General features: G+C 36.7%; 1 protein-coding gene across 4 annotated transcripts in view; it reads left to right on the top strand.

The window, feature by feature from the left end:
* RASA2 (RAS p21 protein activator 2) overlaps positions 1-14,400 on the top strand; it is a 129,866-nt gene that overhangs the window by 47,898 nt on the left and 67,568 nt on the right. For all 4 annotated transcript variants that reach the window (XM_036332368.1, XM_036332366.1, XM_036332369.1 and 1 more), the window contains exon 5: positions 6,673-6,749. In XM_036332368.1, the coding sequence (XP_036188261.1) occupies positions 6,673-6,749 (77 nt within the window). The remainder of the gene's footprint in view (positions 1-6,672; positions 6,750-14,400) is intronic.

Raw genomic sequence — 14,400 nt, 5'->3', positions numbered from 1 at the left:
TGTGTTGAGCGTCTGCGCCCTGGTGATCAGAGCGCATCATAGCTACCAGTTGAACAGTCAGCCGGTTGCTTAGACTTTCATATATATAGATATTCTTTGCTGCATACGTGAAATTAAATTGGATTGAGTTGGTGCCTCTTCCTATAAATCCTCTTTTGGCTCTGTTATCTGCAGCCATGCTATTAGCTATTTGGTCCTGGAACTCATAACAAACTAAATATTTCTTTATTTATTTCTTAGGTACTATGATAAAGAGCATGCCTTTACATAAGACTGATTAAACCAAATCTCTCATATGTGGAAGTTGGTACTCTCATTAATTAAGGGTGTTTGTCTCACACAACTTGTACAAGCAGTAAATCCAGATACACTGTCAATCACATCCTTTTGATGTAATTGCTTAGTTAATAAGTCTTTACCAACAAGCTGATCTTGAATTTCTGGGTCATGCCATAAGTTATTGTTTTTGTAGTTTTTCTTTTGTATTCTGTCCTCCCTCTTTAAGCATTTAAAAAAAGAAATGCATTGATTATAACTAATAAAATAAATCGGGGTTTTTTACATGCCCGTTAAGACATATTGGAATTTGTAGGTTGATTTAAAAAAATTTAGCCCTGGCCAGATGGCTCAGTTGACTGGAGTGTTGTCCCATGCACTAAAGTGTTCTGGGTTCCATTCCCAGCCAGAGCACATCCCTAGGTTGTGGGTTTGATCCTCAGTCTGGGAGCATGCAGGAGGTAGCCAACCAATGTTTCTCTCTCTCCCCCTGTCTTCCTCTCTAAAATCAATAAAAGCATATTGCCCTGACCAGTGTGTTTCAGTGGTTAGAGCAGCCGTGGGCAAACTACGGCCCATGGGCCGGATCCGGCCCGTTTGAAATGAATAAAACTAAAAAAAAAAAAAAGACCGTACCCTTTTATGTAATGATGGTTACTTTGAATTTATATTAGTTCACACAAACACTCCATCCATGCTTTTGTTCTGGCCCTCCGGTCCAGTTTAAGAACCCATTGTGGCCCTTGAGTCAAAAAGTTTGCCCACCCCTGGGTTAGAGCATTGGCCTGGGCAACAAAGGGACTCAGGTTTGATTCCCAGTCAAGGGCACATACCTGGGTTGTGGGTTCGCTCCCTGCCCCTGGTCAGGGTGTGTGGGGGAGGCAACCAGCTGATGTGTCTCTCACATCGATGTTTCTCTCTCCATTGTCCATCCCTTCCTTCCACTCTTTATGAAAAATCAATGAAAAATATATCCTCAGGTCAGGATTAACAAAACAAAACAAAATAATAATAATAATAATAATAATAGGCATATTCTTCGGTAAGGATTAATTACTTTAAAAATTAAGAAATTTAAATTTGTAAACATGAAATAACAAAGGAATGAACCTTCTAAATCATAATAAATACTTCTTTAAGGAGAAAAAGAAAACTATCCATACATAAATAAGACGTAGTAAATAAAACCTTTATTTTGCATCTGACAGGTAGTTGTGTGGAAATGGTTTACAGATTTAATTACTGTATATGAAAACATCTGTCAGAAGTCTAGAAATTGAGATATTTTCCCCTCATATGTTAAAAAGCTTACCAGTTGAAATATACTGAGTTCTTTTATGTAGAATATTTTTAAAATTTGATATTTTGTGATAAAAACTAAAACAGTGTTTAGACTCGCGATTTTAAGAGCATGCATTATATTTTGCTCAAATATCTATATTCATCTGAGTTTCCCAAACTGTATGCAGAAATTCACATATCTTCTATAGCGTACCAAGAATAACATAATATAAAATTAACATAACATTTTTCTGTGTGAAATTTTTGTAAAACTAATTGAAATGAAGTTAGCATATAAAATATTAAACTTTCAGACAGTACCAGAATAATGTAAGTTCCTAAATATTCTAATACAGATTAAAGTGATACAGTTGCATATATCAACCTAACATACTCAATGCTATGGAATCCATAAAGAATAATACCTTCCAAGAATTTGGTTTCTTTTTCATTAAAAATAGAGAATATAGTGCCAGATATCTGATCATTCCAGTGTTTTCTGACATATATAAAAGGTATGTTATTGTGTTATTGAACCTCCCTTAAATATTGGATAAAAAAGTAGTTGTGGACCAAATCACATTGCATGTTTCTGATCAAACATAATTCCTTATCAGTCTTCTAGTTTCCTCTTTGTAGGCAATGGCTCTGTTTTTTTAGTTGCTTTTAAGATTTTCTCTTTATCTTATGGTTTCATCAGTTTTTACTGTGCTCTGTCTACTTGTTTTCTTTATATTTATCCTACTTGGGTGTTCCTGGGGGCACTTGAATCCTTGTCTTAATGTCATTCTTCAGTTTTAGAAAATTCTAGGCAATTATCTCTTCATCTGTTTGGTTTTTTTCCCTTTCCTATTCTGTCTCCTCTCTTCTGGGACTACAATTACATGAATAATAGACTATTTGCACTCTCTCTCTCTCTCTCTCTCTCTCTCTCTCTCTCTCTCTCTCATCTCTGCTTCATTTGTGAATATTTTCTACTGACTAATCTAGCTCCTATTTTATTAATCTTTTTTTTTTTTTTTAGCTGTGGATGATTTGCTGTTAAATACATTTTCATTTTGATTATTTTATTGCTTAATTCTAAATTTTTCATTTGATGCATTTAATAGTTTCCACTTATTTGCTAGATTTTTTTCCTATCTTAAACATTTTTTTCCTGTCATTTTTTAAAATTGCATTTCTTGGGTTGACATTGGATTGTTATGAATTAAACAGCTATTTTAACCCCTGTCAGTTACTCCAACATCTGCATCTTCTGTAAATCTGCTTCCTTTTGTCAGTTTTTTGTTTTTGTTTTTGGTGTTTGTCTTGTATTCTGGCATGCTCAGTAATTTTTGATGGAATGCTAGACATTGAAATATGAAATATTTGAGAAATAATTTGAAGCTCTGGATTTTTTTTTTTCTTCCTCCAGAGATTTACTTTTGCTTTTGGCATGTGGGTAGATTAGAGGTAGTTTATTTTAATCCAGTTAGGGATTTGGCTGATTCTATGCTAGGTTCCAGTCTGTAAGGAATGGTCTGTGCTCATTCTTACTCCTCAGGTATAGTCCCTCAGAGATTCTAACAGAAAGCCTAGGTGTTTACTATCTCCAATTTTTTTTAAAAAAATAATTTTTATGGACTTCAGAGAGGAAGGGAGAGGGAGAAACATCATTGATGAGAGAGAACCATCAGTCAGCTGCCTCCTGCATGCCCCATACTGGGAACTGAGCCCGCAACCCAGGCATACGCCCCCGACTGGAATTGAACCCGGGACCCTTCAGTCCGCAGGCTGACACTCTATCAACTGGGCTAAACCAGCCAGAGCACTATCTCCAATTTTTATCTGCCCAGCACCATGAGGCCGTGGAACGCTCTGATTAAGTTTGGCATCTCTGGCCACTGGGAAGTTAGGAAGACCCATTCAACAAGCTTCCTCAGATTCCTCATCAGTAGCTTCTGATTTTTGTGTGTGTTTGGGGTAGAGGGGTTGGTTAATTCTCACCAGAGGATATTTTTTGTCCATTGATTTTTAGAGAGAGTAGAAGAGAGGGAGAGAGAGAGATGGAGCGAGAGACATTGATGTGAGACTGACACATAGATTGGTTGACTCCCACACATGCGCTGATCGGGGCCAGGGATCAAACCTGCAACCCAGGTACGTGACCTTGACTGGGAATTGAACCCTCAACCTTCAGTGCGCAGGCTGATGCTTTGACCACTTAGCAGCACTGGCCAGGGTAGCAGCTTCTGTTTTACATCTCATTGGCCAGAACTGTATCATATGGCTTTCGTTTGCCACTATCCCTGGCTTCAAGAGAAACTAGAAAATACTTTGCTGAACTCATAACTGCCCTCTAAAAAAACAACTTGTTTTGCTACAATCCAGATATACAAAATGAGGAAAGGTTTTTGTGTGACTGTATTAAAGAATACCAAATTTTCTAAAATGTTCAAAGATTTAGGTTTCTGACACTGAAAAGTAGCTTCACATATTTTTTAAAACTTTTTTTTCATTTTTCTTTACTAAACAAAAGCAATACACATTGGTAGTAGAAACTTTAAAGTCTAAATGAGCAAAAAGAAAAAATCTGAAATCCTACCAACAAAAGTTAACTTCTTTCAATGTTTTAGTAGATGGAGTTGTAGTAATTTTATAGTGATATATGCACAAGTGTATTTTATAAAAATAAAATACAAATTAACATTATATTATATACCCTATTTTGTAACTTGTTTCTTTTACTAAGTATCATGTACATATTTCCATATTAAAGTATACATTGAGGTAGTATTTTACAGTTTAGAAGTCATAATTTTTTAAATTTAATTCATAATGCTTTTTAATTTTAGTGTTCCACACTAATAGTGTGTCTTGTGTCTCCTATTCTGTACCAACTCTTTTCTTGACCAGGTTAATACACAATTATGTTATTCTTGGCTAATACCAAAGGAATGTTATGTTTAACAGCCAGTGGGAGTAATGAACATGTTAAGTAGGCTCTGACTCAATGATAATGATTCCTGGTAAAATCCCTTTAAATATCTTATTTCTAGGCTCGACTTGATACAGTGCAATGATTTTTAGTTATGAATGAAATTATTATACTTTTTCTCCCCTCCACTTTAAAGGTTTTTTTTATTTTCTTAGAAATAGAGATTCTAGACATTCCTTGGAGACAGTAGGGAGTGCCTTGTCAGCATACAGTTTCTACCATAAAATGCACACATGTTAAAATAGTAAAACTGCTTTGAAATGCAAATGTTGGTATAGTTGGCTAGGCTCACTAAGTGACACACACATGCTGACAGGACAGCAGACATGATTTAAAATTCTACTTGAGTAATATTACAGATTACTACAGATCAAGGACCTCTTCAAGGTCATGCTTGAATAGCAAGAGTTGTGAATATTAAATACAGGACAACAAAAGATGTGTTTTATAAATTATACTCGAGGCCTGATTCATGAAATTCGTGCAAGGAGCTCAGCCCTTGAAACCCCGGCTTCATCTGGAAGTTGGGATAGTCATTAGTCATTCTGCCATTTGGTCTAATTAGCATATTGGCTCTTTATTATATAGGATATGACTTTATAAATATCTGTGCCTAGATTTTTAGTGGAAGATTTGCTTAATTTAATTCTAAATCCATCTAACTGCTAATTTTACTACCACTGGTGCCTTTCTTTAGAGCTTGGCTTTCTCATGCAGTTTTTGTGTTGAGACCAATCAATATTTATTGCTCATCACTAACCCTGAGCTTTGTACTAGTATTTAGTGAATCTCAGATTCACTCTTGTCTAACAAATCCTCATAAAATAGTGAAGCTGATTCAGGTTAGATTTCTGTGAAAGAATATCTGAAAGGGTTTGTTTCAAAAAGGAACAGTGAGTAGATAATGAACTTTATTACCTCTAATGAAATTACTTATGTCATCAGCCCGTGGACATCACACCCCTGAAATCTCCACATGGCACCATGGGAATCTGCCTTGTCAGCTGGGTGGAGATAATCCAGCACCAGATTCTTAACCAGTGCAGAATTGCTCATAAACCAGTTTAGAATTGCTCATCACCAGTGGCAGAATAGAAATATTAAGTTCTAGATCATATTGTTCCTAAGCCTTAGCTTCTTTAAAAGTTGATAGTTTGCTTTAAATTTATACTTCGGAATATTTTAAAATCCATTTATTAATGGCTATTTATAAAAGTGCTCCATTGTTTTTAGTATCCCATTTCTCCATCAGTGCTCTTGGCCATCTAGTGCTATCTTTTGTTTATTGTTTCCCCAACTAGACTGTGAGCTTCTTATATGTCAGTGGTTCTCGACCTTCCTAATGCCTCGACCCTTTAATGCAGTTCCTCATGTTGTGGTGACCCCCAATTTCATTGTTACAAATTTAACATTATTAAAGCATAGTGATTAATCACAAAAACAATATGTAATTATATATGTGTCTTCTGATGGTCTTATGCGACCCCTGTGGAAGGGTCGTTCGACCCCCAAAGGGGTCGCGACCCACAGGTTAAGAACCACTGTTATAAGTAGTAACTATGTGTTATATACATCTATGCACACCTACCCACTCCCACAGTGCCTCTTAAAATATAGTAGATATCCCATAAATCTATTATTTAAATATTGACAAAATTACATTACTAGTTTTAACTTAGTTTTATTCTTTTAGAATTGTATTATTTCTCTGTCTTTAAATGATACTTCCTCTGCCCTTATTGATGGTTTGTCTTTTCTGGGAAAAGCATTCTACATTTTATAATTAGCTTTTATTTCAAAATTCCCTAAAACATAAGGGTTACCTGTCTTTGTAATCCATGATATTTGAGATACATAAATATTTGTTGAACTGGGCATAAAGTTCTTAGATTTGAATACCTAAGCATTCAAATGTTTGATATAAGCATTTGACTATTTCTTATCTTTCAGATTTTGATCTACATTGCTGGGTATTAGTCATTTAATAGGTACTTAATGTGGGCAAAGCTATGTGTTAGGGATCACTAATATTTAGTGCATAACTAAATATAATGAGTTTCATTTGAAAAAATATGTACCTTTAATATTTTGTCAACAAAACAGATTACTCAATTTATAATATTTTTTTGTCATTATAGGGTAAAGTTCACCTTGAATTAAAGCTGAATGAGCTGATAACAGAGAATGGAACTGTGTGCCAGCAGCTTGTTGTACAGTAAGCATATTTCTTTTACTTAAAATCAACTAGAAATAATTGTCCATTTTGTATTTTTTGAATCTTAAGCCAACTCACTATTTTAAATACTTTAGAAATTTTTTTTCAGAAATGAAACTATGCCATTTCCTTATTAAGTTGATTTCCAATTTATTTTCTTATATGTAGTCTACTCAGGTTCTGATAAGCCATTAATTAATTTAATCAATATTTATTACTGCATGTGAGTTTAATGATAGATTTAGGCAATAGGGTAATAGAGTATCACAGGTAAGTGTGTCTAACTAGCTGGCAGGAGGGAAATGGAAGGGCTTCCTAGTGGAGGGCCCCTAGGAACTCTGATACCACAGAGCAGAGCATAGGGACCTTGGTACTAAAACTAAATGCCTTTCTTGAGATTACCAGTATTAATTTTCACCTACTTTGAATCCTTTCCTCCTCTTTTGCCTTCAAGTCATTTTTTTAATCACCCAGACTCTAACTTTCTAATAGTTCTGGAAACCTGTTCCAGCCCAACCCCCAACCTTTTCCCTCCCACTCAGATTCTTCCTTTATGTTATTAACAAACTACCCAACATCCCTGACTTCCTCTGAATGTTTTCTCTATCTTTGTCTTAACTGGTATCTGACTCTCCCCTGAGATACTGTTTCCTCTACTGCTTTCTCAATCAGAGGTTGTTTTTTTTTGTTTTTTTTTTTTTTTTACCATACCCATATACCTTGGAGCCAGGAAGTAGGGTAAATGTTACTCTCTTATTGCTGCTCCAGACTATAATTTATTCTGTTAATTGTCAATACCCCAACTCCTTTGAAGTATCCTCTCTCCATATAAATATATATTTTTAACTAGAGGCCCGGTGCACAAAATTCTTGCATGAGTGTGGTCCCTAGGCCTGGCCGGTGATTGAAGTGTGAGCATCTGGTGTGGAAGGGCAGGTACCAGCTGACCTCTAGGCCCCCCGCGTACCCCCCTCTACTTGAGTCATCAGGCCCCCGCCCTCTGCCGCCACAGCTGGTAGCCTTCTGCTGGGCAGTTGGGCCCCCACTTGCACCCACTTGACTTGGTGCTGCCCGCTCACCTGCTCCACCATCCCACCCCAGTGCCCCTCTCATCGGGGCCCATCAAGGCTGGCAGCGCCTCCATTGCCACCCACTGCCAGCGCTGCGTCACCATGCCCACCATGTTCCGCGTCGCACCCTGGTGGTCAGCGCATGTCATAGTGAGTGGTTGAACTCTCGGTCAAACTCCCAGTTGAGGGGACAATTTGCATATTAGGCTTTCATTATATAGGATATTAATGTATTTTTACAAGTACATTAATTACTATATATTTTTTACTTAATTTTTCTGAACTCTTTCAAAAGAAGGTTATATATTTTATGACCTTTAAGTATTTTAGTGTTTATTTCCTAAGAATAAAGATATTCTCTTAAAATAACTAATTATCAAACTCAGGAAATTTAACATTGTTCAAGTAAAAGTATAATCTGTAGTTATTATACTTAATACCTTAATCTACAGTTATTATATTTCACTTTCATTAACTGTCCCAGTACTGTCCTTTAGGATATTTTATTTCTCTCCATGAAATAATTTAGTCCAAGAGCATGTATTGCATTTAGTTATTATGTCTCCTTAATCTCCTTAATCTATAATGGTTTTAGCTTTTCTTTGTCATGGTATTAAGATTTTTGAAGCATACACAGACCAGTTACTTTTCAATTTAGATTTATCTACTATAAACAGTTGAAGATTTGTTTGCTGGTCGTTCTACCAAGACCAGTGATGGCAAATCTTTTGAGCTCGGCATGCCAGCATTTTGAAAAACCCTAACTTAACTCTGGTGCCGTGTCACATATAGAAATTTTTTGATATTTGCAACCATAGTAAAACAAAGACTTATGTTTTTGATATTTATTTTATATATCTAAATGCCATTTAACAAAGAATAATCAACCAAAAAAATGAGTTCGCGTGTCACCTCTGACACGCGTGTCATAGGTTTGCAATCACTGACCTAGACTGACAGCATATAGTGAAGCATACTCCTGTGCTCAGTTTGATTATGTTATACATTTGAAACACAGGTAGTTGGTTTGTTTTGTTTTTTTGCATTCAGTTTAATGTTGTTTCCCCCCATCCTTGTTGGTTTACTTTTGTTTTTTGAATATGTAGAATATTAGCATGATTTCAAGTCAGAACTATACCAAAAAGCATTATTCAGAAATGTTTTCAGTCCCTGTTCTCTATACGCTGATTTCTACCGCTGTAGTGTTGTTTTTTAATCCTTACCCAAGGATAAGGATTAATTTTTAGAGAGAAAGGGAGGGGAAGGGGGGGGAGGAGAGAGAGAGAGAGAAATATTGATATGAGAGAAACATTGATCAGCTGCCTCTCGCATGAGCCCTGACTGGAGATTAAACCTGCAACAATTGGTGTACAGGACGATACTCCAACCAACTGAGCCATCTGGCCAGGGCTCTGTTCTGCGTACTCTGCACTCAATTTCCTTCAGTGGTTACATCTTACATAATTATAATACAATATAGAAACCAGGAAATGGGCATTGTACACTGTGTGGTGTATTCTGTATCATTTCATCACATATATAGATCTGTGTAACCACCACCACAGTTGAGATATAGAACTATTCTATCACCATAAAGATCTCCCTCATATGATTCCTTTATAGTCAAATCTATTCCTTTCCCCATCACCATCCCTAACCTTTGATTACCAGAGTTTCTTGTGGATAGAATATAACTGGGTCACTTTTTATATCTACTCTCCTAATCTCTGTCTTTTATTTATGAGTTTACCATTTGCTTTTAATGGAATTATTGATAGATTAGGCTTAAAGCTGTCATCTTATTTTTGTTTTGTTTTCTGTTCCCTCTTTGTTTTCTTTTTCCTGTGGGTTACTTGGACATTTTTTAGAATTTCATTTTGATTTATCTATAGTGTTTTTCAATCTATGGTGTATTTCTTTGTATAGTTTTTTTAGTGGTTGCTTTAGGTATTACATTGTACCTTTTTTTAAAAATCCCTTTAACACCCACCATTTGTAATATAATTGTTATAAATGTTTCCTCTAGGTACTTTGAGAACCACATCAAACTGTTATAATTTTTGCTTCAACCATTTAAAGTTAACAAAATTTTTAAAAGTTAGAAAATTCTATTTAACCATATTTTTGCTCTTTCTGTATTCTTTTTCCTTCCTGTTGTTTCAAAATTCCTCCTTTTGTCACTATCTTTTTTTTTTTTTTAATATATTTTATTGATTTTTTACAGAGAGGAAGGGAGAGAGATAGAGAGTTAGAAACATCGATGAGAGAGAAACATCGATCAGCTGCCTCCTGCACATCTCCCACTGGGGATGTGCCCGCAACCCAGGTACATGCCCTTGACCGGAATCGAACCTGGGACCCCTCAGTCTGCAGGCCGTCGCTCTATCCACTGAGCCAAACCGGTTTCGGCTGTCACTATCTTTATGTTTAGAGAATTTCCTCTTTTTCTTTTAGGGTAGGTTTATCTATTGGTGATCCAGTCTCTTAATTTTTCTTCATCTAAAGATATCTTAATTTTTTTCTTCATTCCTGAAGGATATTTTCACTGCATATAGAATTTTTTGTTGACAATTCTTTAAAAAAAAAAAAAAAGACAAGATAAGAAAGAAAAATATACCACTTTCTTCTGGCTTCCTGGTTTTTGATGAGAAATCTGTCATTCATATTGTTTTTCCTTTGCAGGTAATGTGCTGTTTCTCTCTGGCTACTCTGAAGATTTTTTTCTTTGTTTTTTAGTTTTCTATGTATTTTAGTCTGACTGCTGTGTATCTTGACATAGTTTTTTTTTTCTTCCAGTTTATCCTGTTTGGTGTTCACTCAACCTCTTGAATTTAAAAAATATATCTTTTTGCCAAATTTGGGGAATTTTCAGCCATTATTTCCTATAATACTTTATCAGTCCTGCCATCTTTCTCCTCTCCTTTTTGAGACGTCAGTGGCATGAATGTTAGATCTTCTGTTATAGTCCCACAGCTTCCAGAGGCTCTGCTCTTCTCCCCCACCCCAACTCTCTTTTCCCTCTCTTTTTCATTTTGGGTCATTTCTATTGTTCTGTCTTTAGGCTCACTTATTCCTTCCTCTGTCTTCTTCATTCTGATGTTGAGCCCATTTATTGAGTTTTTAATTTTTAATTATTATATTTTGAAGTTCTAAAATTTCCATTTTCTTATCTATATCTTTTATTTATTTGGTGAGAATTTCTCTTTTTTTGCTGAAACTTTTACTTTTTTCATTTATTTTAAGCATGTTCAGAATTTCTCAATGAATCATTTTTATGATGGCTGCTTTCACATTCTTGCCAGATAATTTCAACGTCTATGTTATCTCAGTGTTGACATCTGCTGACTGTCTTTTCTCATTAAAGTTGAAGATTGCCCGTTTTTTTTGGTATGATGAGTGGTTTTCGGTTCTATCCTGGACATTTTGGGTATTATGTTCTGAGACTCTGGATCTCATTTAAATCTTCTATTTTAGCCAAATTCCTCTGACATTCTTCTGGTGGAGGAAGAGGAGTACCTATTCATTACTGTCAGGTAGAGGTAGAAGTCCAGGTTTCTGACTTAACATCTGTTGATTCCCTTGAGAAATGTTCCTTATTATTGCAGATTGGAATGATCGTAGTTGAGGCTTCCCTTAGTCCTCTCCTGTGACCACTCTCACTGGGGTGGGGAGGAGTCCTCATTACTGCTCTGTGACCTCTACTGACACCAGGGTTGGGAGGAATTAGTTACCCTTGCTTCCCACTCATCCTTCTCTGACACCATCCTGGCATGGAGGGGAGGAGTGCTTATTGCTACTAGGTGGGGATGGAAACCCCATGTGGTCTCTACTAACACTGCTGGGGAAGGGGCTTGTCAGAGGTGGAAGTCTACTAGTAGATTCTCCCCTCGTCCTTTGGCCTCTGTTGATGGGGTAAGGGTGGAGCCACGTTGTTCTTCATGGTGTCTGATTAGAATAGGTGGTTATTGTCTAAAAATGATTTCAACTCAGTCTGGGATATATAAAGTACAGTAGTGCCCCTTATCAGTGGTTTCACTTTCTGTGGTTTCACTTACCCACAACCAATCACAGTCCAAAAATATTAAAAAGGAAATTTCAGAAATAAGCAAGTTATAATTTTAAATTGCACACAGATCTGAGTAGCATGGTGAAATTTCACACTGCCTTGCCCATCTAGCACAGGATATGAATCATACCTTTGTCCAATGTAGCCACACTGTACTGCCCACCGTTAGTCACTTTGTAGCTGTCTCAGTTATCAGATCGACTGTCACAATATCGCAGTGCTTATGTTCAAGTAACCCTTGTTTTACTTAATGACCCCCAAAGCACAAGAGTAGTGATGCTGGCTGCTGGGAATCCGGATATGCCAGAGAGAAGCTGTAAAGCACTTCCTTTAGGTGAAAAGGTGAAAGTTCTCAACTTAATAAGAAAGAAAAAAATTATATGCTGAGGTTGCTAAGATCCACAATAAGAATGAATCTTCTGTGAAATTATAAAGACGGAAAAAGAAATTCATGCTATTTTAACAAGAGAGAGACTACATTTATATAACTTATTAGAGTATTTGGTTATAATTATTTTATTTTATTAGTTATTGTTGCTAATCTCTTACTATGCCTAATTTATAAGTTAAACTTATCATAGTATGTATGTGTAATGAAAAACAGTGTATATAGGGTTCAGTGCTATCCGTGGCTTCAGGCATCCACTGGGGGTCCTGGAATGTATCCTCCATGGATCAGGGGTGACTGCTGTTTAAAGAAAGACCAGGGAACTCATTGCTGTATCTTTCCTTGGGTCCCAAGATTTTTACTTGGTTTGTCTTCTCTTCACCTTTAAGATTTTTCTTATGTTTTATATATAATGTCCATGGTGTTTAGTTATATTATTAGGAGGAATAGGGGGGCATGCATCTACTCCATCTTGTCAGTGGAACTGGAAACGAGTTGTTGTTTTGTTTTGTTTTTGTTAATCCTCTCCTAAGGATATTTTTTCATTGCTTTTTAGAGAGATTGGAAAGAAGGGAGGGAAGGGGACGGCAGGGGAGTGTGGAGAGAGAGAGAAAAAGATGGATGTCAGAAAGAGACATCGATTGGTTGCCTCCCATACATGCCCCCCAACAGGAGGGCCGGGATGGAACCTGCAACCCTGGTACCTGCCCTTGATCGGAATTGAACCTGCCACACTTCGGTGCAAGGGCTGACGCTCTAACCACTGCGCAACACTGGCGAGGACGGTTGGTTTTTTTTCTTTTCGTTTGTTTTTGTGTTGGAGGGGTGGTTCTTTTTGTAAATCCTTACTCGAGGATATTTTTTTCCATTAATTTTTAGAAAGAGTGGAAGGGTGGGAAAGAGGAAAGAGAGATGTTAATGTGAGAGACATATCAATTGGTTGCCTCCCCTATGTGTCCTGATGATGCCTGGAAATGAACCCACAACCCAGGGACATGCCCTTGATCCAAATCAAACCTGCAACCCTTTGGTGTGTGGGCCTATGCTCTCACCACTGAGCCACACCAGCCAGGCCCCAGTTTATTTTTTTTATGTTTATGAGTAGTATTCCATTATATGGAATTTGTTTATTCACTCACCAGTTCATTGTTTTCAGTTTGAGGCTATTATAAAGAAAGCTGCTGTAAATGTTCGCAAACTGGTTTTTATGTGGACAAAGACCTGTCTGTATTCTTTTTTTTTCTCCTCTTTTTCACTTAAGCCTCCATTGTCTATACTCACTGACTTGCAGCAACAGAATACCAGTAATAGCCTTATGGAATTCGTTGTCGCTTTCTCAACTTGAGAGGTACTTTGAAGTTTGTGGTATTCTGTTTTTCAGTAATGCTGAAGGTATGGTTTCAAGTGTTGTTTTCTGTGTGCTTTTTGGTTTTGAGGGGTTATGTGTGGAAAGATTCACATCTTAGCAGTAGCTGTTATTCCCCAGACATAGAAGCTCCTCACTGGAGCATTTCTTATACATCAGTAAGACCATTTTCCACTGGTCTTGACCACATTCTTCTTACCTGCTCCTATTTCACTTCCCTTTATGTCTTTCTTTTTTTAAATCTGCCACTATAATTATTTTCTTGCAGGTTCCCTAAATCCTCTGCTCTTCTCTTCATCACTGTTATTTATCTAGAAAAATCTTAATATTAATTAAACTCTTCCTCTGCGTTCAATCTGCACCTGAATATTGCTGGAGAAAAGGCACACAGTCAGACTGATTGTACTTTAAATTCATGACCACAAACCTTACATGGGTGCTTATAACTGCCCTGGAGTTTTACTGTGCTTCTCTAATGCACCAATGAGATTTTCCGTCACTGCAGACTGTATATTGGTCACATCTTCCTGAATATAAATCTGCAAACCTGTATTGGCACCCATATTTTTGTCCTTACGTGTAATAATAGAGGAGGTGTTCCTTCTCTTATTGGGGGTGAATTTTTCCATCTGAGTTCTGGATTTCTTCTAGTTCCCCTACTCAGAGACTTTCTTTGCTCCTTCAGATATCCCTTCTTCTGTTTCATCCACTTTGCCCTCCCTTTTAGATTGTTCTCGTCATCATGTAAACATGTTCTAAGG

The sequence above is a fragment of the Myotis myotis genome, unplaced genomic scaffold (assembly GCF_014108235.1).
Source record: "Myotis myotis isolate mMyoMyo1 unplaced genomic scaffold, mMyoMyo1.p scaffold_m19_p_13, whole genome shotgun sequence".
Classification (NCBI taxonomy): domain Eukaryota; kingdom Metazoa; phylum Chordata; class Mammalia; order Chiroptera; family Vespertilionidae; genus Myotis; species Myotis myotis.
The sequence above is the reverse complement of the archived record's forward strand: the minus strand, read 5'-3'. Positions and strand labels throughout refer to the sequence as shown.